This window comes from Podarcis filfolensis (genome assembly GCF_964270895.1).
Source record: "Podarcis filfolensis genome assembly, chromosome: 1".
Classification (NCBI taxonomy): Eukaryota; Metazoa; Chordata; class Lepidosauria; order Squamata; family Lacertidae; genus Podarcis; species Podarcis filfolensis.
The window spans coordinates 54,567,339-54,593,458 of NC_139604.1; the positions used below are offsets into that span (position 1 = coordinate 54,567,339).

Below are 26,120 nucleotides of genomic sequence, written 5' to 3' on the forward strand. Positions count from 1 at the left end.
ATTTTAATTCAGCAAATGAATTAAATGCAGACAGAAGGGCTCCTTTCATTCATGTAGGGCTTTTGACTGGCTGAAGGATCAAAAGAAAGAGGTGCAGGGTTGGGGGGGGGGGTTGGCCAATTACACCCTCCCATTGAAGCCCCTCACACTGTTCTGGAAGGATCCAGAACCCTCCTGAGCAGGTTTCCAGGGGTGGAAGTGACTGCATGGGGAAATGGCAAAAATCACCTTCTCTGTTGCTGCTGATGGAACTTCACTCAGAGAAAGCTCCTGTTGAAGAAAGGAAATTAGGATCCAAGCCTAGGGGTGGCATTCAATGCTAGCCCTACTCAGAGTAGTCCTGAGTTAATACACATTACTAACTTAGGTTCATAAATTTCAATAAGTCTACTCTGAGTAGAACTTAGTTGACTCTAGGTCCCCATAAGTTATTTCTGTGCAATCTGGATACCTGGCTGAATTACAAGTCATTAGGTTCCATTATAAGGAACGTGGGTGGCGCTGTGGGTTAAACCACAGAGCCTAGGACTTGCTGATCAGAAGGTCGGCGGTTCAAATCCCCGCGACGGGGTGAGTTCCCGTTGCTCAGTCCCTGCTCCTGCCAACCTAGCAGTTCGAAAGCACGTCAAAGTGCAAGTAGATAAATAGGAACCGCTCCTGCGGGAAGGTAAACAGCGTTTCCGTGAGCTGCTCTGGTTCGCCAGAAGCGGCTTAGTCATGCTGGCCACATGACCCAGAAGCTGTACGCCGGCTCCCTCGGCCAATAAAGCGAGATGAGCGCTGCAACCCCAGAGTCGGTCACGACTGGACCTAATGGTCAGGGGTCCCTTTACCTTTACCTTTAGGTTCCATTATACAGTGGTACCTCTGGTTACGTACTTAATTCGTTCTGGAGGTCCGTTCTTAACCTAAAATGGTTCTTAACCTGAGGTACCACTTTAGCTAATGGGGAGTCCCGCTGCTGCCGTGCCACCGTGGCGCAATTTCTGTTCTCATCCTGAAGCAAAGTTCTTAACCAAGGTACTGTTTCTGGGTTAGCGGAGTCTGCAACCTAAAGCGTATGAAACCTGAAGCATATGTAACCCAAGGTACCACTGTAATGAAGTTAGGGATATAAGAAGCTGGCTTATACTGAATCAGATCATTAATCAATCTAGATCAATATTGTTTACATTGACTGGCAGGGACTCAGACTGGGGTCTCTCCCAGCCTACTTAGAGATGCTCGTGATTGAACCAGAGGACCTTCTGCAGGCAATGCAAATGCTCTTCCACTGAGCTGCAGCTCTACCCCAAACAGTCTGTTCTTCCCAACATAATGAAAATATGAGCTAAACAGTACTGGGTAAAAATCAACTGATAACATTTACATTTAACAATACATTTATAAAATTATGCTAAAGCCAGTTGACATGCCCAAAGCACACATTGATAGTCTTCCAGTAGGCAACATGTTAAAACATGGCTTTCCTACGCACAGCTTTTCTCAGAGCATCCTTTACCTCCCTGTTCCTCAGGCTGTAGATCAGTGGGTTCAGCATGGGAATCACCACAGTATAGAAGACAGAGACTATTTTGTCCTGGTCCATAGAGTGGCTGGAGCTGGGTCTCAAATACATGAACAGGATCGTTCCAAAGAATATGGTGACTGCCAGTAAGTGGGAAGCGCACGTAGAGAAAGCTCTGCGTCTCCCTTCTGAGGAGCTGATCCGTAAGATGGCAGAGAGGATATAGATGTAGGAAATAAGAATTGTGATGAGGCAGCTTAATTCATTAAAACTGGCAAAGACAAAAATGATGATCAGGTTGATGTGTATGTCAGTGCAAGAGAGTGCGAGGAGAGGGGGCGTGTCACAGAAGAAGTGGTTGATGATGTTAGAATCACAGAAGTGCAGCTGGAACGTGAAATAAGTGTGAATTGCTGCATTTATAAATCCAGCTAGAAATGAGGCAATTACTAAGTAGCTGCAGACTTTCCATGACATAATCACCTTGTAGAGGAGTGGGTTGCAAATGGCATTGTACCTGTCATATGCCATTACCGCCAAAAGGAAACCTTCGATGCCCGCAAATGAGCCAAAGAAGTAGAACTGTGCTGCACATCCATGGAATGAAATGATGTTAGCATCAGCTACAAAGTTCACCAGCATCTTGGGAGTGATGACGGTGGAGTAACAGAAGTCAACAAAGGACAGGTAGCAAAGGAAAAAATACATGGGCGTGTGAAGTCGAGAGTCAATTCCTATTAAAACAATCATTCCTAGATTACCCATGATGCTGACAGCATAGATCCCTAGAAAGATCACAAAGAGGGGAATCTTCAGTTCTGGCTGATCTGTCAGTCCACGAAGGATGAACTCAGTCGTTGTGGTGTAATTCTCCATGGCCATTTCCTCCCCATGTGTAATTTTTCTCATCCTAGAATATTGGGGGAAAATGTGGACCTGAACTTGTTTATAAAAGTGAATACCAAACAGTTGATCAATTCCTCCCTTTCTTTCCTTTCCAGTCATGATATCAAGTCTATAGAACAGGCCTGGGGAACACGTGATCCTCTAGTGTTCTTGGGACTCAGTCATCTGTCATCTGGCTACTTCCCAATAGGTTTCTACCAATGGAAACAGTGCCTGCTGCTCTTGAAAAGCTATCTGAAAACCAACAGAGCTCAACAAGGTCTATGATGAGCACCTTACCTTTTGTTACTTGCCAATCCAAGGGATTAATCATGCAAAGCAGCCCAAAAGGCTTCTGGCTTTTTCAGGTACAGTATGTCCATGATGTAAAAAACTCCCGCAGATCCTGTGGTGATTCTCTTCTGATATGATCCTTCTTAATCTTTCAGTTTTAGATGGTTGGGACTAAAAATTAAAAGGAAACAAGGAGAAGTCTAATTTCCAGTGGAGAAACAAGGATCACTTTGCTGCCCTGCTGTGTACTGTTGAAGGCAGTGGTGGGCTTGCAATGCCCTAAAGAGATTCTTCTTCTAGTTTTAGAGAAGCAATTGTGATGGTTTCCCTGATTGCTTCTCTGCCTGTCTGCTACCCTGGGAAGGCTTTTGTAAGGGGGAGAGAGGTGTGTTCAGTTCTATGAGAGACAGAGAAATACTCTTGGGCCAACTGAGAGAGGGAAGGAGGTATGCATAGGCATGTGTTTCTGTATGTACATGGTGATTGCATGGCTGGATCTAGACACATCAAAGAAGCAATTCAGTTAAACGCATTGTAAACTCATACAGGGAAATCTGGTAGGGAAAGACGGGACTCCACAGCGCCATCGGGAGTCACAGTGCTATATCACATAAATAACGCATATAAAACACTTTTTCTTTACCAATCTAGCTGAGCTGCATGTGTGAGCAACAGAAGGTGAGTCATGGATGGGCATTGTCAGCCTTGCTTGTGAGACATTGAATTCCCTCTCCATCCCTTCCTGCCATTTGTTTAGCCAAAGGTGGCTTGCTACTTTGTTCTCTCCCTGTCCTCCTTAAGTGAGATTCCCCTCCCACATTCAATCTTGTTAGCAGCAATCAGAATGCAACGCATCTGCTAGCCTGAGCCCAGTGCATGATCCTGTGCGCTTTGTTCCTCTGCTAGGTCTTTCGGTAGATCAGGTTCCTTCCTCAAGGCTTTTTTTGCTGGCTGCAACATGATACGTATCAGGAAGTCACACGCACATGGGCTAGGGAAGAAAAGCAAACTCTCTGCCTCTGCCATGTGTACTATCACTGTATAATTAGCTCTCTCCTTTTACTGCAGTAGGTTCAGTTAGGAAGATCCAAATAATGCAGCATGTTGCAATCCTCCTCTTCTTCTTTGCAGTTCTGACATCAAAGGTGCAAAGGAGAGAAGAGACTCCTCCCCACACTCCAACATTTGTCCAATGAAAATAGGGATGTCCCATTCCATAATGATAATTTTACTATTTATATCCCGCACATCTTATTGGGTTGTCCCAGCCTCTCTGGGCTTCTTCCAACATATATAAAGAAATAATAAAACATTAAACATTAAAAAAAAAACCCTTCCCTATACAGGATTGCCTTCAGACAGCTCAGGGGTCAGATAACTCCATACCATCCAACATTTCTACAATGAAAATAGGGACATCCTAAGGAAAAGTGGGACACTGCGGGATCAAATCAGAAACTGGGGCGACTTCTCTAATCCAGGACGTATTTGGAAAATAGGGACATTGGAGGGTCTGCCACTCTCCTTTGCACCTCTGAGAGCAGTGCAATGCTGTAGGGGGTTTGTAGAAGATAGTCCATTCCATTCCCAGGATCTCTTCCCTGCTCCACTCAGAGCACACAATGTTCTCTGGCCATGGACCACATGCTTCATTGAGCTGTTGTGGGGTTTCCCCCAAGTCACCTAGGTTTTTAAATTTATTTGTATTTCTACAAACCTTGGGGCTGCTGCATTGGAACGGCAGTAAGTTTTCTTCAATGGGCTTTTGGCCATTTGAACAGGTGCTGTCTGACAGCAAGACAGGAATTTGTCCCCTGGTTCGCCACTTGGAGCTTATCCATATACACTTCCTCTTCTCCCACTGCAATTCCCCTGGGGAAAACCACTTTAGTGCTCAGCTGGAGCAAACGGCAATCAGGTTTTCTGCTGATTACTGTTTGTTCTGATTTAGAGCTAAAGAGCAGGTTTTCCCTGGGAAAGGAGTGAGGCAAGGGGAAAATCACTTGGATCCATGCCTAGAAAGCATTGGTCAAGTGGAAAACCACTCAGACATGTGCTTTCTAGTTATGGGACAAGCAGAATTGGTTAAAAAAAACACACACACCCTAACAATCATTTGGCTATTTCCCAACAGGTTTCTATCAACTGAATCAGGGGCTGCTACTCATGTAAAGCTCTCAGAAAAATGAAGAGAGGTCTACAAAGGTCTAGGATCAGCACCTTACCTCTTGTTATCTGCCAAGCCAAGGGGTTAATCATGCAAAGCAGCCTCACAGAAATCTGGCTTTTGCAGTTAAGTGCATGGTGTTAAAAGGAATAAATAAATCTGCAGGTCCTGCAGTGGTTCTCCTCTGATATGATCCATGTCCCTGGCTTAGTCTTTCAGTTTGAGATGGTTGAGGCTAAATATAAAGAGGAAACAAGGGGAACTCTGACTTCCAATGGAGAAACAAGGATTTTATAGTTCGTTTTGGAAGTCCTTTGAGATGCCATAACAATATACAAGCTCGGTGGACCTAATTAAAATCTGAGTTGTCAAATACTGAGAAAATTCAAAACAGTAAATAGAATACATTTCGTAAATAGAGCATGACACTGAGAACCACCTTCTGTTCTCTGTCCAAGGAGTTAAAGTTTGTTTTTTATCTAAAGCTTTTTAGTTGTTTTTTTTTTTACAGTTCTGTGTTCCACTTCATCTTGTCATGTGTGTGAATGTGTGTATGTGTGAATCTTTGCAGTAGTACCCTGCTTAGCTTTCGTTAACATTAGTGGTTAATTCATTAGTAGTTATTTATATTAATTATTTTGTCTTGTTCTCCCATCCAGTGCCTATTGGTATCCAGCCTATTATCTGTTCATTTCTCTGTCCTTTGCCAATTAATCATTCCCTTCCTTCAAGTCAGTAAATCGGTAAATAAATAAGTAAACATTGTTTGTTGCCCGTGTTTTATCTTAGTTGGCTAGTGCACCCTCCGCCCTCCATTTTGGCCGCAGTCTTAGGTGTTTGTTTCTTGTGTTTGTTCCATGTAAGTCTCACGAAGCCTCAGATGTGACCTCGGAGACCCTGCGAGGTCTCAGAAGCAATGTCCGAGGCCCTGCCAGCATCTGAACATGACTTCCAGTAGAAACAGGAAATCTCATCGGAGGTCTCATGAGGCCTCGGATGTAACCTCCGAGAGTCCGCAAGGCCTCGGAAGCACTGCTGTGCCACCAACACAACATGAAGTCATGACGTCGTGACATCATGACCTCACGTTACATCACAGGCGTCATTGGGCACTCATAACCTGGGGGCCCAGGTCAGCACTCCTGTGTGTAGCTATTGTGCACAGTCAAAGGGGGCAGAGGGAGGTGCTGGCAATAGCAGCACACTGACCAGATTGGTATGCCTCCAGTCAAAGCTAATCCATCCTTCTCGTTGTGGTGGTGGGAGCAAGCCACAGCCACAGTTGGAATGGCCAATGACCAGTGATAATGGGAGTTGTAGTCCAATAATATCTGGGCATTTTCCATCCCTGCTTTACAACTATTCCTCAAAAACAGTCCTCAAACTCAAAATTCCAAAAGAGCAATAAATGAAAAGGTTCGCTATTCAAAAAATAAATAAATCAGATTGCATCCTGAAATTCTGCCAGATGTTGAAGACTGATAGCGTTGTATAGACAGTAAAATACATGCAATATATAGGATCGGGGTGTGCACAAATAGCCTCTCAAATTTCTCCGCCATATTTCTGGATAGACAAATTGGTGGGCTATTTTACTAAATTTCTGCAGGGACTGTCAGGGGCAGGGATCACAGTATCTCAGAAGTGGGGCTCACCATTAGCAGCGGCAGCAGCACAGCTTCTTTTAAAAAAAGAATTTTAAAATTGCTGCCACTGGAAATGGCAATAGCAATTGCAGCAGGCAATGAGGCAGCACAGGCATCGTGGCACTGCTCACATGCCTTCCCAATGCCAAGTGTCACTGCCAGTGCCAGAGAGGGAGAGGGAGAGGGAGAGGGAGAAGATGACTCAGGCATGGTGCTCAGTGCTTTGATGCCTCAGCACAGAGACAATTCAATGCTTTTGCTACTGTGGCTGCATCACCCCTTATCTCTTCACCCTGAACAGCAGAAGCAATACTCCATTAATGCCCAGTATTTGGAAAGCAGTAATTGTGCTGGCAGGACGCAGGTGGCGCTGTGGGTTAAACCACAGAGCCTAGGATTTGCCAATCAGATCAGAAGGTCGGCGGTTCGAATCCCCGTGACGGGGTGAGCTCCCGTTGCTCGGTCCCTGCTCCTGCCAACCTAGCAGTTCAAAAGCACGTCAAGTGCAAGTAGATAAATAGGTACCACTCCAGCAGGAAGGTAAACGGCTTTTCCGTGCACTGCTCTGGTTCGCCAGAAGTGGCTTAGTCATGCTGGCCACATGACCCGGAGGCTGTACGCCGGCTCCCTCGGCCGATAAAGCGAGATGAGCGCCGCAACCCCAGAGTTGGTCACGACTGGACCTAATGGTCAGGGGTCCCCTTTACCTTTAATTGTGCTGGCAGCCTGACCAACATCCCCACCACCACCACAACACCTACCCACCCAGTGCTTCAAACCTACTTGGATTTGTCATTTATTTATTTATTTCACCAAGCTTTTATACCACTCAAAAAAGAAAAAGAATATCAGAAATTGCCTTAGAAAAATCACATCTCAGAAATTTAGGCTCAGCTCCAATCACCCATAGATAGGTTGTGAGAGGGCAGACAATTGCGCAGGACTGAGCAAAATCATAATAATCCACACCACATGAATGTTTGCTACTGTGGCCTCTGGTGAAAGATTTTCTTACTCAGTCTTTTCTTCAGGGCTCTTTTCACCTCCTCGTTCCTCAGACTGTAGATGACGGGGTTCACGATTGGGATCACAATGGTGTAGAAGACGGACACAATCTTGTCTTGCTCCACTGCCTCAATGCCTCCAGGCTGCACATACATAAAGGTCAAGGACCCGTAATACAGTACAACGGCAGTCAGGTGTGAGGCACAGGTTGAGAAGGTCTTCTGTCTGCCTGTGGATGACCGCATCCTCAAAATGGTGGAAATGATGTAACCATAGGAGATAAGAACAATAATTGCATTCCCTACCACGACAAAAGTGGAAAGGACGAAGAGTACAACCTTGGAAACATAGCTGTTTGAGCAGGAGAGCCGCAACAAAGGAGGGATGTCACAGTAGAAGGAGCTGATTTCATTGGGACCACAGAAGGAGAGCCTAAAGACACCACTTGTGTGGACAATGGCAATAAAAAGTCCCACCAGGTAGCTCCCAGCCACAAGCTGAAGACACACATTTCTGGTCATGGCAATAGGATAAACCAGTGGTTTGCAGATGGCAACAAAACGGTCATAAGCCATAGCAGCCAGAAGGTAGCACTCTGTTGTAGCATAGAGGGTGAAGCACCACATCTGGGTTGCACATGCGTTGTACGAAATCACCTTCCTATTTGTAAGGAGGTCCCACAACAGCCTGGGAATGATAGTGGAGGAGTAGCAAATGTCAATGAAGGACAGGTTGCTGAGGAAAAAGTACATTGGAGATTGCAAAACGGGATCTGTCTGGATTAACACAATCATACCAAGATTTCCCATCACTGTTAGGAGGTAGATTAGTAGAAAGAGCAAAAACAAGGGTATCTCCACTTCAGAACGATCTGTGAATCCTAAAAGAATGAACTCAGACACCTGGGTTCTGTTCACCTCTTGCATTTCTCCAATATGATTAACTTTCAGTCAGGAATGACAGCTAAAATTAGGATAGATAAGGGGAAGGATTGGAAAGCAAAGTGAAAAGCTGAGGTAATACAAGGGGGTGCATTGCAAACCATCTTTTTTCTTTTTTTCTTTTTAAGTTTTCCCCCCCATTTTATTAAATTTGCTTAGTAACATAATATTATTATATATATTCTATAAAACAAAGAATCATTGCAAACCATCTTTTAAAATTGTGATTTCAATTATTGGAAATATACTTTTCAAAAACATTTGTTCCTGTTACATAATGACCAAAGTGTTGGAGAAGCAGTTGAGATGGTTGCCCTAATTGTTTCTCCAACTGTCTGCAAGCCTGGATAGGCTTTTATAAGGGAGGGAGAAAGTCATGTGTGTGTTCTGTGAGCAACAGAGAAATGGAGAGAGGTAGGGTGGTGTGTGTGTGCATGTACATGATTGCAGCTCCAACAAAGCATGGCGCAAAGGAGAAGGGGGGAGGATCACAAAGGGCTTTGTTCTCCTGCTGCTCTCCTTCCCACCTCTGAAAGCAGTGCAGCCCTGTAGGCACCTGGTGAGCAAGTGGGAAGTTAAGATGGGTTAGAGTAGACAGGGTTAGTCAGTGAAGAGAGCAAGTTCACAGCCCAGAGTATTTTATCAATGTATGCCCCACTTTCAGCCATAGCTCTCTTAATGGATGACTATGTCCCTTTGAAACTGTATGGAGCAGGATACTCCATTCCATTCCCACTATCTCTTTCCCACTCTTCCCTGAATAAACATTGTTCTCTGGCCACTGAGCATGCTCAATCTTCATTGGTCTGTTTTTGTATATTTCCCCAAGTTAACCAGGTTTTGCTATGTTTACAAATCTTTCAGTTCCCCCAAAGTCTGCTGGCACCTCTCTCATGGCTCCGTAAGGATTGACGCTTGAAGAATGAGTTCTGGGCTGGTATAGATTGGGGTGGGAAATGGAGGGAAAGTGTCCCCAAAAGATGAATATCACCGACCAATTTCATATGTAATGTCTGGTCCATTCACTAAATAGTTTGCCTAGTTTGATAGCCTGTTTTGTTATTTGAGCAAGAAGACAAAAGAGCACTCTTTACACTCAGCAAATTTCTGCAGCGGGTACAAGGACACACAAACTGCATTGAAATTGCAATAAGTCTCTTTCAATAGATATTTGGCCAAATTAAACAGGTGCTTGTCTGATGGTAAGATAAGAATTTGTCTCTTATCTTGGTGTGTTTAAAGCAAAAGCCTTAACTCAATCCTTTGGCTATTTCCCAATGGAATCAGGGGCTGCTACTAATTTATAGCTCTCAGAAAACCAAGAGAGCTCTACAGTGGTCTATGATTAGCACCTTACCTTTTGGTTTACCTTTTGGCTTTAGCAGTGACGTGCATGAAATAAAAAAGTTTTGTAGATCATTCAGTGACTCTCCTCTGATATGGTCCATGTTTCTGGTTTAATCTTTCAGTTTTAGCAGGTCAAGGCTTAATATTAAAAGGAGTCAAGGGGAAGTGTGACTTCCAATGGAGAAACAAGGATTTTATAGTTGGTTTTGGAAGTCCTTTTGGATATCATAACAATATAAATGCTCTGTGGACCTAATTAAAACATCTTGTTGCCACATCTTGAGAAAATTCAAATTAGACACTGAGAACAACCCTCTATCACCATCCAAGTCTATTTATTTAGAGCTTTTTGACCCCATTCTTCAACTGACAAAAGTCTCTGTGAGCAGCTTACAAATATCAGTGGTAAGACAGTCTTTAACCCCAGGCTCGCAGACTAAAGCAACAGCAAAAAAGGAAAAGGGGGTGTAAGGCAAACACTTGGAAAGGTCGTATTAGAAGGTTGTCTGCAAGTCTTTGACTTCACCAGCCTCACCTACCTGTTCAGTGAAATGGATGTTAACATCTAGAAAAAGAAAACATTAAATATGGATAAATCCACATACATATATAGGAACAGTAGTATTCCCCCATTTTTTTCAAGCTACACCCGCTCATGGCAGTTATTTTGTGTCAAGAACCATCCCTACCACCAGGAGCCCACCTCACTCACTCACTCAAAATCCCAAATTTACCATTGGGCTCAGTCTGGCATAAAAGGTTGGTCACCACTAATTTAAAGAATTGGGAGGTGCAAGGGCTGGGGGAGTGGAGTGGTGCCAAGATGCAAAGGAGAAGAGCAGAGAGGATAATGAACAGTGTATTCCAGCCACTGACCATGTTCTTCATTGGTCTGTTTTTGTGTCTTCCCCAAGCCACCCAGGTTTGTTGTCTTTTGGATACTTCTACAATCCTTTGGGTTTTCCCACCCAAAGCCTGCTGATACATATTTGCAACATAAGGATTGACAGTTGACAAATGGGTTCTCTGCTGGTATATATTGGACTGGAGAATGGAGTTAATGGATTCCAAAACGATGACTACCAGAAACCAATGTCCTAAATAAAGTTTGATTCCTTCGCCAAGTATATTGCACAGGTATACAGCCTATGTTTTGACATTCTAACTAGAAAACAAAAGAGAACTCTTTACAATCAATCAATTTCCTCAATGGGTACAAGAACACATTGAAACTGCAGTAAATTTCCTTCAGTAGGCTTTTGGCCAATTAAACAGGTGTTTTATCTGAGGGCAAGACAAGAATTTTTCCTGGTCTTTGTGTTTTTAATTACCCTAACTAACTTCATCATTTGGCTATTTCCCAGCAGGTTTCTACCATTGGAAACAAGGGCTGCTACTTCTTTAAAGCTTTCAGAAAACCAAAAGAGCTCTACAAAAGTCTATGACCAGAACCTTACCATTTGTTATTTGCCAAGTCAAGGGATTAATCATGCAGACCACACATTGAATTAGATGTTACAACAAAAACCAAACTGATACAGAACTGGTACAAAACAAATGTTATGAATACCAAATAGAGTCATATTTCATTGAGACTTGCCACCCCCATGATTGGCGTATTATATACGGTAAGTAACAAATGGCCACAAAATGGAAGCAAGATCCATAGGTTTACCTAGATCTGGATATACCCTTAATGTATAAGTCAATTTCTCAAAAATGGGAACAAGCATTATTTTATAGAACCAAATATTTAAAGAAAAACCTGAGGACACCTTCCAGCCCTGTGATATTGTCAAATGAGCAGCTCCTATTAGGAAAAAAAATGTAAGTGGCTTGTTTATTTATTTATTGAATTTATATACCACCCTATACCCAGGGGTCTTAGGGCAGTTCACAGAATTACATATTAAGTGTGTATTAAACGAATAAAAATGGATAAAAGTCATAGTTACGGGTTTAAAGGCAACAGTTCACCTATTATTTCAGAAATTTCTTCCATCAACTCTTCTCAAAATTCGTATACATGTTTGCAAGACCACCACATGTGCTCTTTCGATACAAACCTTCCAACACATAGGGGACCCAAATTTAGATATATGTGCAAGATGGGCTGGGGTCAAGACCCATCAATGGGCTATTTTTAAGGAGTTTTCTCATATATTTCTGGAGACAAATAAAAAAGGAGTAGGAAGCCATAGTTCAATTCCTGGCATGTTGCAGCAGAGCTAGGAATATACCCAGCCTGAAATTGGAAAACAGTGATATTTTCTCTCTCTCCAGAAAAATGACTTCTGATATATTTTGGCTCAAATCCAATATTGTGTGAGACAAAGGTGCAAGATAGGACAACATTTTAACAACAAGAACCACATGAATATTCACTGCTTTTGCTGTGGGGGTAAGATATTATTGCTTAGTCTTTTCTTCAGGGCTCTTTTCACCTCCTCATTCCTCAGACTGTAGATCATGGGGTTGACCAAGGGGATCACAATGGTGTAGAAGACGGACACAATCTTGTCTTGCTCCACTGCCTCAATGCCTCCAGGCTGCACATACATGAAGGTCAAGGACCCGTAATACAGTACAACGGCAGTCAGGTGTGAGGCACAGGTTGAGAAGGTCTTCTGTCTGCCTGTGGATGACCGCATCCTCAAAATGGCTGAGATGACATAAGCATAGGACACAAGAACAATAATTGCATTCCCTACCACAACAAAAGTGGAAAGGACGAAGAGTACAACCTTGGAAACATAGTTGTCTGAGCAGGAGAGTCGCAACAAAGGAGGGATGTCACAATAGAAGGAGCTAATTACATTGGGACCACAGAAAGACAAACTAAAGGTTCCACAGGTGTGAACAATAGCATTCACAAGCCCCACCAGGTAGCACCCGGCCACAAGCTGAAGACAGATGTTTCTGGCCATGGCAATAGGATAAATCAGTGGTTTGCAGATGGCAACAAAACGGTCATAAGCCATAGCAGCCAGAACGTAGCACTCTGTTGTAGCATAGAGGGTGAAGCACCACATCTGGGTTGCACATTCATTGTATGAAATCACTTTCCTCTCTGTAAGGAGATCATACAGCAGCCTGGGAATGATGATGGAGGAGTAGCAAATGTCAATTAAGGACAGGTTGCTGAGGAAAAAATACATTGGAGACTGCAAAAGGGAGTCTGTCTGGATCAACACAATCATACCCAGATTTCCCATCACTGTCAGTAGGTAAATCAATAGGAAGAGCAAAAACAAGGGTATCTCCACTTCAGAACGATCTGTGAATCCTGAGAGAATGAACTCGGACACCTGGGTCCTGTTCCCCTCTTCCATTCTTCCAGTATGGTTAACCATCAATCAGTAATGAGAGCTAAAATTAGGATAGATAAGAGAAAACATTGAAAATCATAGTGAAAACCTGAGATAATATAAGAGTGTGCATTGGAAACATTTAATTTTTTTTAAAAAAAGAAACTGATTTTCTTTTATATAATTTGGAAAAATATTTTTCAAAAATATTTTTCAAAAATATTTTTCATGTTGCACTATGAGGCAAACTCCACTTACGTTAGGCAAATGCATGGCCACTCCAGAGTTAATTTTATATTTGTGTACATTCATAAAAATAAAAAAGACAGGAGGGGCTTTAATGAGGGGCTTTAAATGTGCCATCATTTCAGATTTTCTTTACCACTCTCAACTCTTCAGGGACCAACTGGCCATGCCTTCCCTTCATCATGCAGCCCCCATTGGAGGATTTGTACTGCCTCATCACAAGCCTGGGTTTGCATGAAATTACCATGGTGTATGGGAGCAAAAGAGAATGGAGGTTGCACACCAGCCATGACCATGACCTGGGAATGAGAAGGCAAAGGCACTGAGAAGGGTAAGGTGGTGGTTTTAAAGAAAGACAGACATTTGAGTAAAGCATGGATAGAGGAAACAGAGAAGGAAGAGGTGGATTTAAACAATTGTTGCTGTTGTTCTTTAGTCATTTAGTCGTGTCCGACTCTTCGTGACCCCATGGACCAGAGCACGCCAGGCACTCCTGTCTTCCACTGCCTCCCACAGTTTGGTCAAACTCATGCTGGTAGCTTCGAGAACACTATCCAACCATCTCGTCCTCTGTCGTCCCCTTCTCCTTGTGCCCTCCATCTTTCCCAACATCAGGGGCTTTTCCATGAGGTGTCTTCTCTTCTCATGAAGCGGCCAAAGTATTGGAGTCTCAGCTTCACGATCTGTCCTTCCAGTGAGCACTCAGGGCTGATTTCCTTAAGAATGGAGAGGTTTGATCTTCTTGCAGTCCATGGGACTCTCAAGAGTCTCATCCAGCACCATAATTCAAAAGCATCAATTCTCCAGTAATCATACTGGAAGAATTTAAACAATAGCAGAGGTTTAAGTAAAGTACCTTCTTACAATGGAATATATGAGGGCTCCACACCCTTTATATCTCACACATGAGATATGTGTGAGATAATGAAATAAAAAATAGTGACTATTTTAAACAATGACAGAACTTTGAGTGAAGCAGGGGTGGAGAAACACTGAGAGGAAAATTGTGGTTTTAAACAAGAACAGATGTTTGAGTAAAGCGGGAATGGAAAGACATAGAGGGAATTGCCCATTTTAAAACAGCAACTGGGGTTTAAATAAAGCAGAGATTGAATGATACAGAGGAAAGTTGTGGTTTTAAATGACAGCAGAGGTTTGGGGAAAGCCAAGATGGAAAAATGCCAAATTTAAAACAACAGAGGCTTGAATAAAGCAGGCATGTAGAAAAATTGAGAGAGGGAAAGGAGCGATCTTGAACAATGACAGAGGTCTGAGTAGAGTAAGCAGGGGTAGGTGACACTGAGGGTGGGGAAAAGCAGTTTTAAGCCAAAATTAAAGCAGTTTACTCCATTCAGTGTGCCCCCCCTAAATTCAGAAATCACAGTTTAGTAAGCCCTGCATCCTCAACTAGATACTCATTGGTTTCCAGCTACTCAAACTAACTGAAAACAAAAGATTCAAAGTTCATTAAAATGGATATTTACCTATTTTTTTAAAAAAAACCCAGTTAAGTGTGGATAAATACTTTCAGTAATGGCAACTACTATTCTTGCAGAAGAAAGATTCCTTCCCCATAAAAACTCAGCATGTATATTATAGGATCTGATTGCATCACCTCAGCCTTACCTGTAGTCAAACAGAATTTTCTTCATATTGTGCACTGATTCTAGAGGCTATGAGTGTACATGTGTTTTAAAGAACTGATTCTAGAGGTGATGAGATTATATGTGCTTATTGAACAACGGAAAGCCTTGGGGACAACTTCCCATGACACTCATCCTAGAGAGACCACACGGTAATAATCACCATCATGTTAGTCTCATCAGGTAATTGTAATGTGTGACACAATCCTGATTCCTTCCTTGCTCTGAAGCAGGGATGGGGTCCTGAGGCCCTTCAGATGTCGCTAGACTCTCAATCTTCTCCAGCAATCATGACCAATAGTCAGGGATGATGGGAGTTGTATTCCAGGTAACATCTTTGGCCCCCTTCAGAGATTACACACTGACTTTGCAGTTATGCCTCCATGCCAGGGCTATGGGCATCTTTTGAGTAAAGCATGGATAGAGGAAACTGAGAAGGAAGTGGTAGATTTAATGATTTGTACTTTTTTGAAATGGGTCAAGGCTTTCCTGACCAGAAAGGCAGGGGCTGCTTCAGTAGTCAAAGCTCTACTGAAGGATATCATCCCCCAGTTTGGAGGTCCTCAAAAAACAGAGCCAGATTTGGGATCCCACTTCAATAATCAAGCTGTTTAAACAGTGCTTACATCCTTGGGAATAACCCAGCAACTGCATCCACTGCATTGCCCACAGTTATCAAGGGCTTGTTGAGAAAACTACTGGGAAAATTAAGGTGGTGAAATCGCAAAGTGATTTCATGCTCTTTATTCAGCTCATAGTGGTGAGGAGGAATGAAAGTCCCCTCAAAGTATCTGCTTTATATACATTATTTACACAATGGGCTGCACGTGATTGGCTAATTCTGGACTTCTCCTGTAGGCCAATCAGGTTGTGGATTCACTTCTATCTGGAGCTGGATTGGGTGGCTCCTGCCGACCAATCATACTGCTGCATTGTTCTAGGACCAATCAGACTGCTGCATTCTGAATCCTATTGTTCTAGGACCAATCAGACTGCTGCATTTTGGATCCTATTGTTCTAGGACCAATCAGACTGATGCAGTTTGGATCCTATTCAACTCAGTACATAACAGGTGGGATTGGGAAAACTTGGTGAAGAAACTTAGCTTAGAATCACCTCAATGGTAGGTACAAGCCTGAGCCCCGATGAAGTCCTCTTTGGAAGATTATTTCAGTTAACTGGGCCATCATGCATTCTATATGCTTCACTAATGGGAGGAGATTAAAAATTGGCTAAACATGTTGAAGAACTCCAGAATGCATTGACTCTCGCTCTTACGCTCTTTAGGAATACTCAGTCCTGGCCTCTGGATGTGGCCCTGTATGATCTGCAACCTTGTGAATGAGTCCTGGTAAAGTAGGTAATAAGAAAGAATTGCCTAGAGTCACAGTGGGATAGCCCTCATCAGGAACTTCTGGCCATTCATCCCTCTGTAAAATGAGAAGGAAACAACCCCTGGATTCGCTGCATGCAAGTTAAAATGAGTTCCTGACCTGTTGCAGTTCTTACCCTTGAGGTTAGGGGAACACCGGGTGCCTCGGGGCAGCACAACTGAGGGACTGACCTAGAAAAGGTTGCTCCAGAACCAGACCATAAAATTACAAGAACGAGAAGCACAAATGGAGTTGGCGGAATCACAGATATTCCCCTTGAGGCTATTCTGATGCAGATGACCAGACTGAAGCATTTTTCCAGAAAGACTGGTAAACTGAAACGAACAGTTTCCCTTTTGGAAGGCCAACTATTGATAGAGAAAATACTAAGATAGAAGACTTTTCAAAATTTCCATCTGAATGGTCTGGACCTGAACATCACCAGGGAGTTTCTCGCCCTTGGTGGAATCATAGTCTTTGGTGGGTGGTTGCATTATTATTTGTGGTACTTACTCCTTTGTTTTTCATATTTCTTTTTGGTTGGACTTAACATGTACTATAAATTTGTTGTTGCTTTTAAGTCTTTTTAGTTGTTGTTTTTTAAATCTTATACCTATGAACTGCCTTGAGATCTACAGATGAAGGGTGGTATACAAATTTAATAAATGAAATTTATTGCAATGTTTAATTCTTTGGCAGAAAACTATATCTCAACAAAATGAAAGGTGGGGTTTATTGCAAATACAGAGTATTGCAATGCAGCCTTTCTTCTGTACAGAGGATGATGGGAAGGACTTCAACTAATTTAAAGAAAATTTGGATGAAACCACTACAGTGGTACCTCGGGTTAAGAACTTAATTCGTTCCAGAGGTCCGTTCTTAACCTGAAACTGCTCTTAACCCGAAGCACCACTTTAGCTAATGGGGCCTCCCGCTGCCACTGCGCCACCACTGAATGATTTCTGTTCTCATCCTGAAGCAAAGATCTTAACCCGAGGTACTATTTCTGGGTTAGCGGAGTCTGTAACCTGAAGCATCTGTAACCTGAAACATCTGTAACCCGAGGTACCACTGTATATGGCAAGGGTTGGAAGGATTTAGACCTGTTCCCGGTATGATTTGTCACCAAGCATTGGGGTGATAGTATATTTCTGTTTTGCTTGGAGTCAGCAAATGCAACCGGCCCTATAGTTGGCATGTTATTGGCATGTTATTGCAGGCTGCCTGTGAAAATGTGTTAAAATGGTGGGAATGGATGGTGGGAAATAAATGAATCAAACCCTCTAGGAAGTTGCAAGGAACAGGAAACAATTCCAAAGGGCCATGCAACCACAATAATAGCAGAGGACCAGAATGGATACTGTATGGTTTCCCAGAATCCAATTTGACTATTTGATTAAGCCCTGAGAAAGGTTGGGTATTTAAAGATAAAATAAGTGCAAACTTCTCAATTCCTCAGTCCAGTCTAGTTTATATTTTTTGCAAGAGGCCATGTGTTGTGCTATGGATAACTCAGGTTTTAATATTTTAGGCTGGGAGCAAAATTGTAACTGGTATAGGAATACAGTGGTACCTCAGGTTAAGAATTTAATTTGTTCTGGAGGTCCGTTCTTACCCTGAAACTGTTCTTAACCTGAGGTACCACTTTAGCTAATGGGGCTTCCGGCTGCCACGTCACCGGAGCACAAGTTCTGTTCTCATCCTGAAGCAAAGTTCTTAACCCAAGGTACTACTTCAGGGTTAGCAGAGTCTGTAACCTGAAGCATCTGTAACCCAAAGTACCACTGTAGTAAGTATAGGGGAAATTCACACAGCTTACCCCTCCACATGAATATTCGTTCTCTATATTTTATTTGTGGACAAATAACATATAGAAGGTTATTTATGGGATGGAGGAGAAGGGTGCACAAGGCACTCATTCTAAGGGATCCATGACATCACTGAAAAAGAGAGGTACCATTGCTTTCAAAACAGTGCTGGTTGACGGGTTTTCCCTAGCAGCAGGTTGAGTGTGGCTAGTCCAAAGGCAGGTAAAGGATTGAGCAATAGGGGAGGAGAAGACAAAGAAAGAACAAGATAACCACAAAACCAGTGAAGTTGAGAATCAGTCAAGTCTCATTCTAAAGCATTTTCTAGGGGATCTCATAACCTTGGTTGGCTTCAGGAATTTCATGAAAGAATAATTTATTAATTCATACAGGAAGACTCATCTTTCTATATTGTTTGACTTCCATTTTGTTGCTTTTACACTTGCCAAATTTTATAAATTAAGAAAAACCATTGCAGGGAGAGCAAAGAACTTCCTTATACATTATTTTCTGGAAGCAACAAACAACCAACTAGTGTGAACCATGGAAAGCAGTAATGATGACGGTTGTGTAAAGGACTGCAGGCCTTCCTGGGCCATCTGCCAGGCTGCCTGTTCATTCACCCCACCCACCTACTCACTCAGCTAAGCCGTCTGCTCGTTCAGACCCCAGGCTTCCCTCTGTTGTGCAATCATGGAAGCAGACAGGCGGGTGGCAGCATCACAGGGAACAGGTCAAAGCCCACCTGGACTGCCTGCCCGCCAGTGTGTTTGCTCATTTTGCTGGCCTGCTCATTCACATAGTCATCCTATCGGTTTTGCTCGTTCCATCCACTGTTGTCATGCTGCAGTTCACATGGTCACCTATTGGCGGCCACACAAACTGCAGCATGATGACTTTTTCCCTTCTAAAAATATTTAAATATAAACACAGTTATGGCCTATCGCTTCTAATTATTGGCAGCCACTTTATCAATAACCCAACCAGATGTTCGTATTCCCATGTTGCCTCTGGATGGCAGATAGGCTCTCCTACAATTATTAACTTTTCACTCTCCCAGTAGTGTTACATCAGTGTTTCTCAAACTCGGGTCTCCAGCTAGCAGGACAAGTGGTCAGGGATGATGGGAATGGTAGTCCAAAAACAGCTGGAGACCCAAGTCTGGGAAACACTGTGTTACATTCTCTTTGCCACACTAATGAACGGAAACAACAACTATAAACCACTGGTGTTATGCCACTTTGATGTACAGTTTCCATACAGATTTAGGAGATGTGTGTGATGTCAGAGTACAGGCAATGGCATGTAGACAGAACATGATGTATTGACAATATTCAGGATACAGAGGTTGACAAATATAGTAAATTGATTAGCTACAGCTCTGGCCTTGGTTCACTTGTAGGATTAAATGATCCTCATTTACTTAACAATCTTGATTCTAATTAGTAACTTCTTCAATGACTTGTGGCTTGCCCTGTGAGTCTTTATTAAAACAAACATTTCCTGGATTCTGCACCCCAGAGAAGACAAGCAAATGAATAAATAATTGTGTACAAAGGACATTATTAGGAGGATATTAGTGTTGGCATTCTTTGCTGATAAAGTCCTATTATTTTTAATTGCAACATACAGAACTCTGTAGCACAGTCTGTAATTATTCCCTATGTGCTTTGTTTGTCCCATAACAAAATAACCCTTAGAGTATTTGTCACACTGTGGAATGATATGATGCAAAATACATCTTAAAAGTGTACATGTGGAGTTTGGATGAGTATTGAAAATGCATTGAAAATCAACTGGAATCAGTATTTATGAAAGGCAGTATATAAAGGCCTCAAATAATAAATAGATTAATAAGTAGTTAATGGTATGGACCATAACAAGGGAAAAGTTGTTGCTCAGATAATTTCCTAGCATATTTTGATGAAATAAAAACCCATCTAAATGATACATATTTTTTACCTGAAGGGAAAATTTTCCCCATGATTCTCAACTTTCAACTTTGTACATTAATTGAAGGTTAGGTATTCTCACCTCCATGGCATTAAAATAATTTCACAGACCTCTGTTTTTAATGCAGATTTTGTTTCAAGTCTTTATCATGCTTATTTTTGAAGAATTGGTGAGGGAACATGTTAGTGACTTTTTCTGAAGTAGAGTTACTGTCTTGAAATCAGACCATGTGATCTGACCATGTGGCCAGCATGACTAAGCCACTTCTGGCAAACCAGATCAACACACGGAAACGCCGTTTACCTTACCGCTGGAGCAGTACCTATTTATCTACTTGCACTTTGACATGCTTTCGAACTGCTAGGTTGGCAGGAGCAGGGACCGAGCAACGGGAGCTCACCCCGTCACGGGGATTCGAACCGCCGACCTTTTGATCGGCAAGTCCTAGGCTCTGTGATTTAAACCACAGTGCCACCCGCATTCACTTTGTAGTTGTGTCTTAATTAATGTGGCCTTGTAGTGGGTCAGTGAAGTGCACTTACTGTTCCTCTTTCTTACCTGAATCACACAGGCAAAAAACATCCAAGGGTGGGAATGGCAGCCTTCTACTGCCAAGGGTTGCATTCCTTTGGTGGAAATTTGTTGGCATGGAGGGCACATGCCCAGGGTGGACAGAGGCAGAGCAAATGATAGGCAAAGTTTTCTGAATGAACTAATTGAACATAAAGAGTGTCCCACTCCAGTTTTCAACATGGCTGCCTCAGGTATGGAGCTAACAGGCTGTCTGTGTAAGATGGCTGCCTGATTCCCCCTAGCTTGCCCTACCCACCTCACCTTCACAGTTCCCCTCTTTCAGCCAGCACTAGCAGATGGAGGGGGAGAAAGGGGAGAAATTTGTTGCTTTGGGGATGCTCTGACCCAGTGAGTTTTTATATTTTTTACTGCATTCATTCTCTGCGCCATTGTAATTATTTGAAAGAGTAACTTTTACCCCTAGAGAAGACACAAGTTTTAATAGATTGTGTTCCTTTCTAAGCATACATCAGTTGAGAAGCATTTTCTCAGTTTTATAGAGAAGGCTAAAGAAGCAGTATCTGGCAATGCAGACTAATTCTCCACTTTTCTGAAGCAGGTTACAATGTTACTATTTTCTGGAACTGGCAGTGCAGGCTTTGCCTTTCCTCACTTCTCCTCTTCATCTCCTGTTCTGAAATTGTCTGGTGATGTCTGAGGGCAATCACACCACCGTGACAGAGTTCATTTTTGTAGGCTTCACAGATGATCCATGCCTAGAGGTTATCCTCTTTGTGGTGTTCTTATTGATCTACCTGGCAAATTTGGTTGGGAATGTGGGCATGATCCTCTTGATCCTCCTGGATGAGCAGCTTCACACACCCATGTACTTCTTCATCTGCCAGCTCTCAGTAATGGACCTGGGCTACTCCACTGCCATTGCCCCACGCATGCTGGCTGACTTCCTGTGCCAACGTAAGGTCATCTCCTTCTCCAGTTGTGTCATTCAGTTTGTGTTTTTTGTGATATTTGTGGAATCTGAATGTTACACCTTGGCTGCCATGGCATATGACCGCTATGCTGCTATCTGCCGCCCTCTCCATTACTCCTCAGTCATGTCAAATAAGGTGTGTGTGGTGCTAGGGATTAGTTGCTACTTTGCAGATCTGATGTGTATGGTGGCCCACACCAGTCTCACATTCAGCTTCGATTTCTGTGGGCCCAACGTTATCAACCACTTATTCTGTGAGATCCCTCCACTCATAGCGTTGTCTTGTTCTGACACTTCCATCAGTGAAATCCTCCTCTTCTTCTTCTGTGGAGTCAACGAGTTCAGCACCATCATTGTCATCCTTATCTCCTACTTTTTCATCTTTGCTGCCATCTTGAGGATCCGCTCTGCTGAGGGCAGACGTAAAGCCTTCTCTACCTGTGCCTCCCACCTCACCGGGGTCACCCTCTTTTATGGGACAGTTATGTTTATGTATCTGAGGCCACCATCGAGCTACTCATTAGATCAGGACAAATGGGCCTCTGTGTTCTACACACTCATGAACCCCACACTGAACCCTCTAATCTACAGCCTGAGGAACAAGGATGTGAAGGAAGCATTTAGAAGAATCATCAGCAAGAAAATGTTTTCACACTAACTCTGGTTATAACTATGAGGCGGTTCATAGAGATTGATGAGGAAAGGGATGCACGGTGTACCTAGTAGAGCAGAGTTATTCTGTGAAGTCCTGGTTATCTATACAGCTGTACCTTGGTTTTCGAACAGAATGTGTTCCAGAAGTCCGTTCAGCTTCCGAAATGTTCAGAAACAAAGGTGCAACTTCTGATCGGCTGCAGGAGCATCCTGAAGCCAATTGGAAGCTGCAGAAGCTGCACGGGACATTCAGCGTGTGACTTCCTGATACATATCACCGCCTTCAACAGTACACAGCAGGGCAGCAAAGTGATCCTTGTTTCTCCACTGGAAATTAGACTTCTCCTTGTTTCCTTTTAATTTTTAGTCCCAACCATCTAAAACTGAAAGATTAAGAAGGATCATATCAGAAGAGAATCACCACAGGATCTGCGGGAGTTTTTTACATCATGGACATACTGTACCTGAAAAAGCCAGAAGCCTTTTGGGCTACTTTGCATGATTAATCCCTTGGATTGGCAAGTAACAAAAGGTAAGGTGCTCATCATAGACCTTGTTGAGCTCTGTTGGTTTTCAGATAGCTTTTCAAGAGCAGCAGGCACTGTTTCCATTGGCTCATTTGCGGGCATCGAAGGTTTCCTTTTGGCGGTAATGGCATATGACAGGTACAATGCCATTTGCAACCCACTCCTCTACAAGGTGATTATGTCATGGAAAGTCTGCAGCTACTTAGTAATTGCCTCATTTCTAGCTGGATTTATAAATGCAGCAATTCACACTTATTTCACGTTCCAGCTGCACTTCTGTGATTCTAACATCATCAACCACTTCTTCTGTGACTCGCCCCCTCTTCTTGCACTCTCTTGCACTGACATACACATCAACCTGATCATCATTTTTGTCTTTGCCAATTTTAATGAATTAAGCTGCCTCATCACAATTCTTATTTCCTACATCTATATCCTCTCTGCCATCTTACAGATCAGCTCCTCAGAAGGGAGGCGCAGAGCTTTCTCTACGTGCGCTTCCCACTTACTGGCAGTCACCATATTCTTTGGAACAATCCTGTTCATGTATTTGAGACCCAGCTCCAGCCACTCTATGGACCAGGACAAAATAGTCTCTGTCTTCTACACTGTGGTGATTCCCATGCTGAACCCACTGATCTACAGCCTGAGGAACAGGGAGGTAAAGGATGCTCTGAGAAAAGCTGTGCGTAGGAAAGCCGTGTTTTAACATGTTGCCTACTGGAAGACTATCAATGTGTGCTTTGGGCGTGTCAACTGGCTTTAGCATAATTTTAAAAATGTATTGTTAAATGTAAATGTTATCAGTTGATTTTTACCCAGTACTGTTTAGCTCATATTTTCATTATGTTGGGAAGAACAGACTGTTTGGGGTAGAGCTGCAGCTCAGTCGAAGAGCATTTGCATTGCCTGCAGAAGGTCCTCTGGTTCAATCACGAGCATATCTAAGTAGGCTGGAAGAGACCCCAGTCTGAAACCCAGGAGATTCCATGCCAGTCAATGTAAATAATATTGATCTAGATTGATTAATGATCTGATTCAGTATAAGCCAGCTTCTTATATCCCTAACTTCATTACAGTGGTACCTTGGGTTACATATGCTTCAGGTTTCATACGCTTTAGGTTGCAGACTCCGCTAACCCAGAAACAGTACCTTGGTTAAGAACTTTGCTTCAGGATGAGAACAGAAATTGCGCCACGGTGGCACGGCAGCAGCGGGACTCCCCATTAGCTAAAGTGGTACCTCAGGTTAAGAACCATTTTAGGTTAAGAACAGACCTCCAGAACGAATTAAGTACGTAACCAGAGGTACCACTGTATAATGGAACCTAAAGGTAAAGGTAAAGGGACCCCTGACCATTAGGTCCAGTCGTGACCGACTCTGGGGTTGCAGCGCTCATCTCGCTTTATTGGCCGAGGGAGCCGGCGTACAGCTTCTGGGTCATGTGGCCAGCATGACTAAGCCGCTTCTGGCGAACCAGAGCAGCTCACGGAAACGCTGTTTACCTTCCCGCAGGAGCGGTACCTATTGATCTACTTGCACTTTGACGTGCTTTCGAACTGCTAGGTTGGCAGGAGCAGGGACTGAGCAACGGGAACTCACCCCGTCGTGGGGATTTGAACCGCCGACCTTCTGATCAGCAAGTCCTAGGCTCTGTGGTTTAACCCACAGCGCCACCCACGTCCCTTATAATGGAACCTAATGACTTGTAATTCAGCCAGATATCCAGATTTCACAGAAATAACTTATGGGGACCTAGAGTCAACTAAGTTCTACTCAGAGTAGACTTATTGAAATTTATGAACCTAAGTTAGTAATGTGTATTAACTCAGGACTACTCTGAGTAGGGCTAGCATTGAATGCCACCCCTAGGCTTGGATCCTAATTTCCTTTCTTTCAACAGGAGCTTTCTCTGAGTGAAGTTCCATCAGCAGCAACAGAGAAGGTGATTTTTGCCATTTCCCCATGCAGTCACTTCCACCCCTGGAAACCTGCTCAGGAGGGTTCTGGATCCTTCCAGAACAGTGTGAGGGGCTTCAATGGGAGGGTGTAATTGGCCAAAAAAAACCCCCAACCCTGCACCTCTTTCTTTTGATCCTTCAGCCAGTCAAAAGCCCTACATGAATGAAAGGAGCCCTTCTGTCTGCATTTAATTCATTTGCTGAATTAAAATATGCTGAATAATTTATTACAGGCCAAAGTAGTATCTTCTGGGTGTTGTTGAACTATATTTCCAATTTGCCACAGCCAGCATAATCAATAATCAGGAATAATAGGAGCTGCAGTCCAACAATGTTTGGAGGGCACCAAGGTGATTACCCCTGAAGTCATCACCAAAGAAATATCAAATTGAAATCCAAACTATTTAAAGGTTTCATAAAGATGATCTATTTTCTCAATTCTAGAAATATAATTAAAATATTTTTGGATAAAGCACTATTGTATTATTCCCCCCCCCCCCCGCGTTATCAATTTCCAGATCTAACATGACCTTCAGTGGAAACTAAATAGTAGCAGAATTTATTTTATAATTATAATTATTTCAAAAAATTTATATGCCGCTTGATTGTAGAAAAAGCCTCAAAGTGGTTTACAAAAAGATAAATTTAGCAGAGCAAGATGAATTAAAGATGCAACACAGACTGTGTTCACATGTGATGCCACGTTAGGGATGCTCACTGGAAGTTTTCTGGTGTAAAATTGTACTCCACACTGTAGGGCCTTGTGAGGTTTTGGTGAGTTAGCCTTGAGAATGTGGGGACAAGAGGGGGAAATGTAATTCATTTGCACAAAACACCTGGTTTATTCAATAAAATACCTTACACTGAATGTATGACAAATATACATACTGCACAGAAAAAAGTATCCCTTGGTACAATGCTACACCATTTTATCATTCTGCTGGTAGGCCTGGAATACATAATGTATTATGAAAACACACAGGGGATCCTGCCCATTTAGGTTGCTGTTGCAGACATCAGACGAAAGATGGAGCTCTGAGAAAAGGAAGGAAAAGAAGATGTTGTTTTCCATTGTGAATGTAAGCCTGTTCAGGGTGATTCAGAGCTCCTTCAGAGCAATAAATGTCCTTTAAAAAAACCCATGATGCTCAGCAGTCAAATATTTGGCAACTCAAATCCAATTCAGAAATATCCCTCATGTGAAGAGTGGGGTCATGCTGACTAGCCCACCTGGAGATTGCATGAACCAACTACCTCCTCCTCATTTGCAGGAGAAAGCATTCCCACATACCACTGTATGGAATCATACATATATTAAAGGTTCTCCCCTTGTAGACGTTTGCACTGTAC

General features: G+C 42.9%; 5 protein-coding genes across 5 annotated transcripts; 2 read left to right on the plus strand and 3 right to left on the minus strand.

The window, feature by feature from the left end:
- Positions 1-1,453: 1,453 nt before the first annotated feature.
- Positions 1,454-2,416, minus strand: LOC310769338 (olfactory receptor 5AP2-like; the record flags this gene model as incomplete). Its single annotated transcript, XM_083628526.1, has 1 exon — positions 1,454-2,416. One exon carries the CDS (start codon positions 2,414-2,416, stop codon positions 1,454-1,456), a length of 963 nt encoding a protein of 320 aa, XP_083484652.1.
- A 5,066-nt stretch (positions 2,417-7,482) lies between these two features.
- Positions 7,483-8,430, minus strand: LOC310770014 (olfactory receptor 8U9-like; the record flags this gene model as incomplete). The annotated part of the gene is made up of 1 exon (XM_083629918.1): positions 7,483-8,430. One exon carries the CDS (start codon positions 8,428-8,430, stop codon positions 7,483-7,485), a length of 948 nt encoding a protein of 315 aa, XP_083486044.1.
- Positions 8,431-12,173: 3,743 nt separating this feature from the next.
- Positions 12,174-13,124, minus strand: LOC310747271 (olfactory receptor 5AR1-like; the record flags this gene model as incomplete). Its single annotated transcript, XM_083581624.1, has 1 exon — positions 12,174-13,124. One exon carries the CDS (start codon positions 13,122-13,124, stop codon positions 12,174-12,176), a length of 951 nt encoding a protein of 316 aa, XP_083437750.1.
- An 8,222-nt stretch (positions 13,125-21,346) lies between these two features.
- Positions 21,347-22,285, plus strand: LOC310770558 (olfactory receptor 5AR1-like; the record flags this gene model as incomplete). Its single annotated transcript, XM_083631440.1, has 1 exon — positions 21,347-22,285. One exon carries the CDS (start codon positions 21,347-21,349, stop codon positions 22,283-22,285), a length of 939 nt encoding a protein of 312 aa, XP_083487566.1.
- A 494-nt stretch (positions 22,286-22,779) lies between these two features.
- On the plus strand, positions 22,780-23,517 carry LOC310749579 (olfactory receptor 5AP2-like; the record flags this gene model as incomplete). Its single annotated transcript, XM_083586786.1, has 1 exon — positions 22,780-23,517. One exon carries the CDS (start codon positions 22,780-22,782, stop codon positions 23,515-23,517), a length of 738 nt encoding a protein of 245 aa, XP_083442912.1.
- Between the last annotated feature and the right edge of the window lie 2,603 nt (positions 23,518-26,120).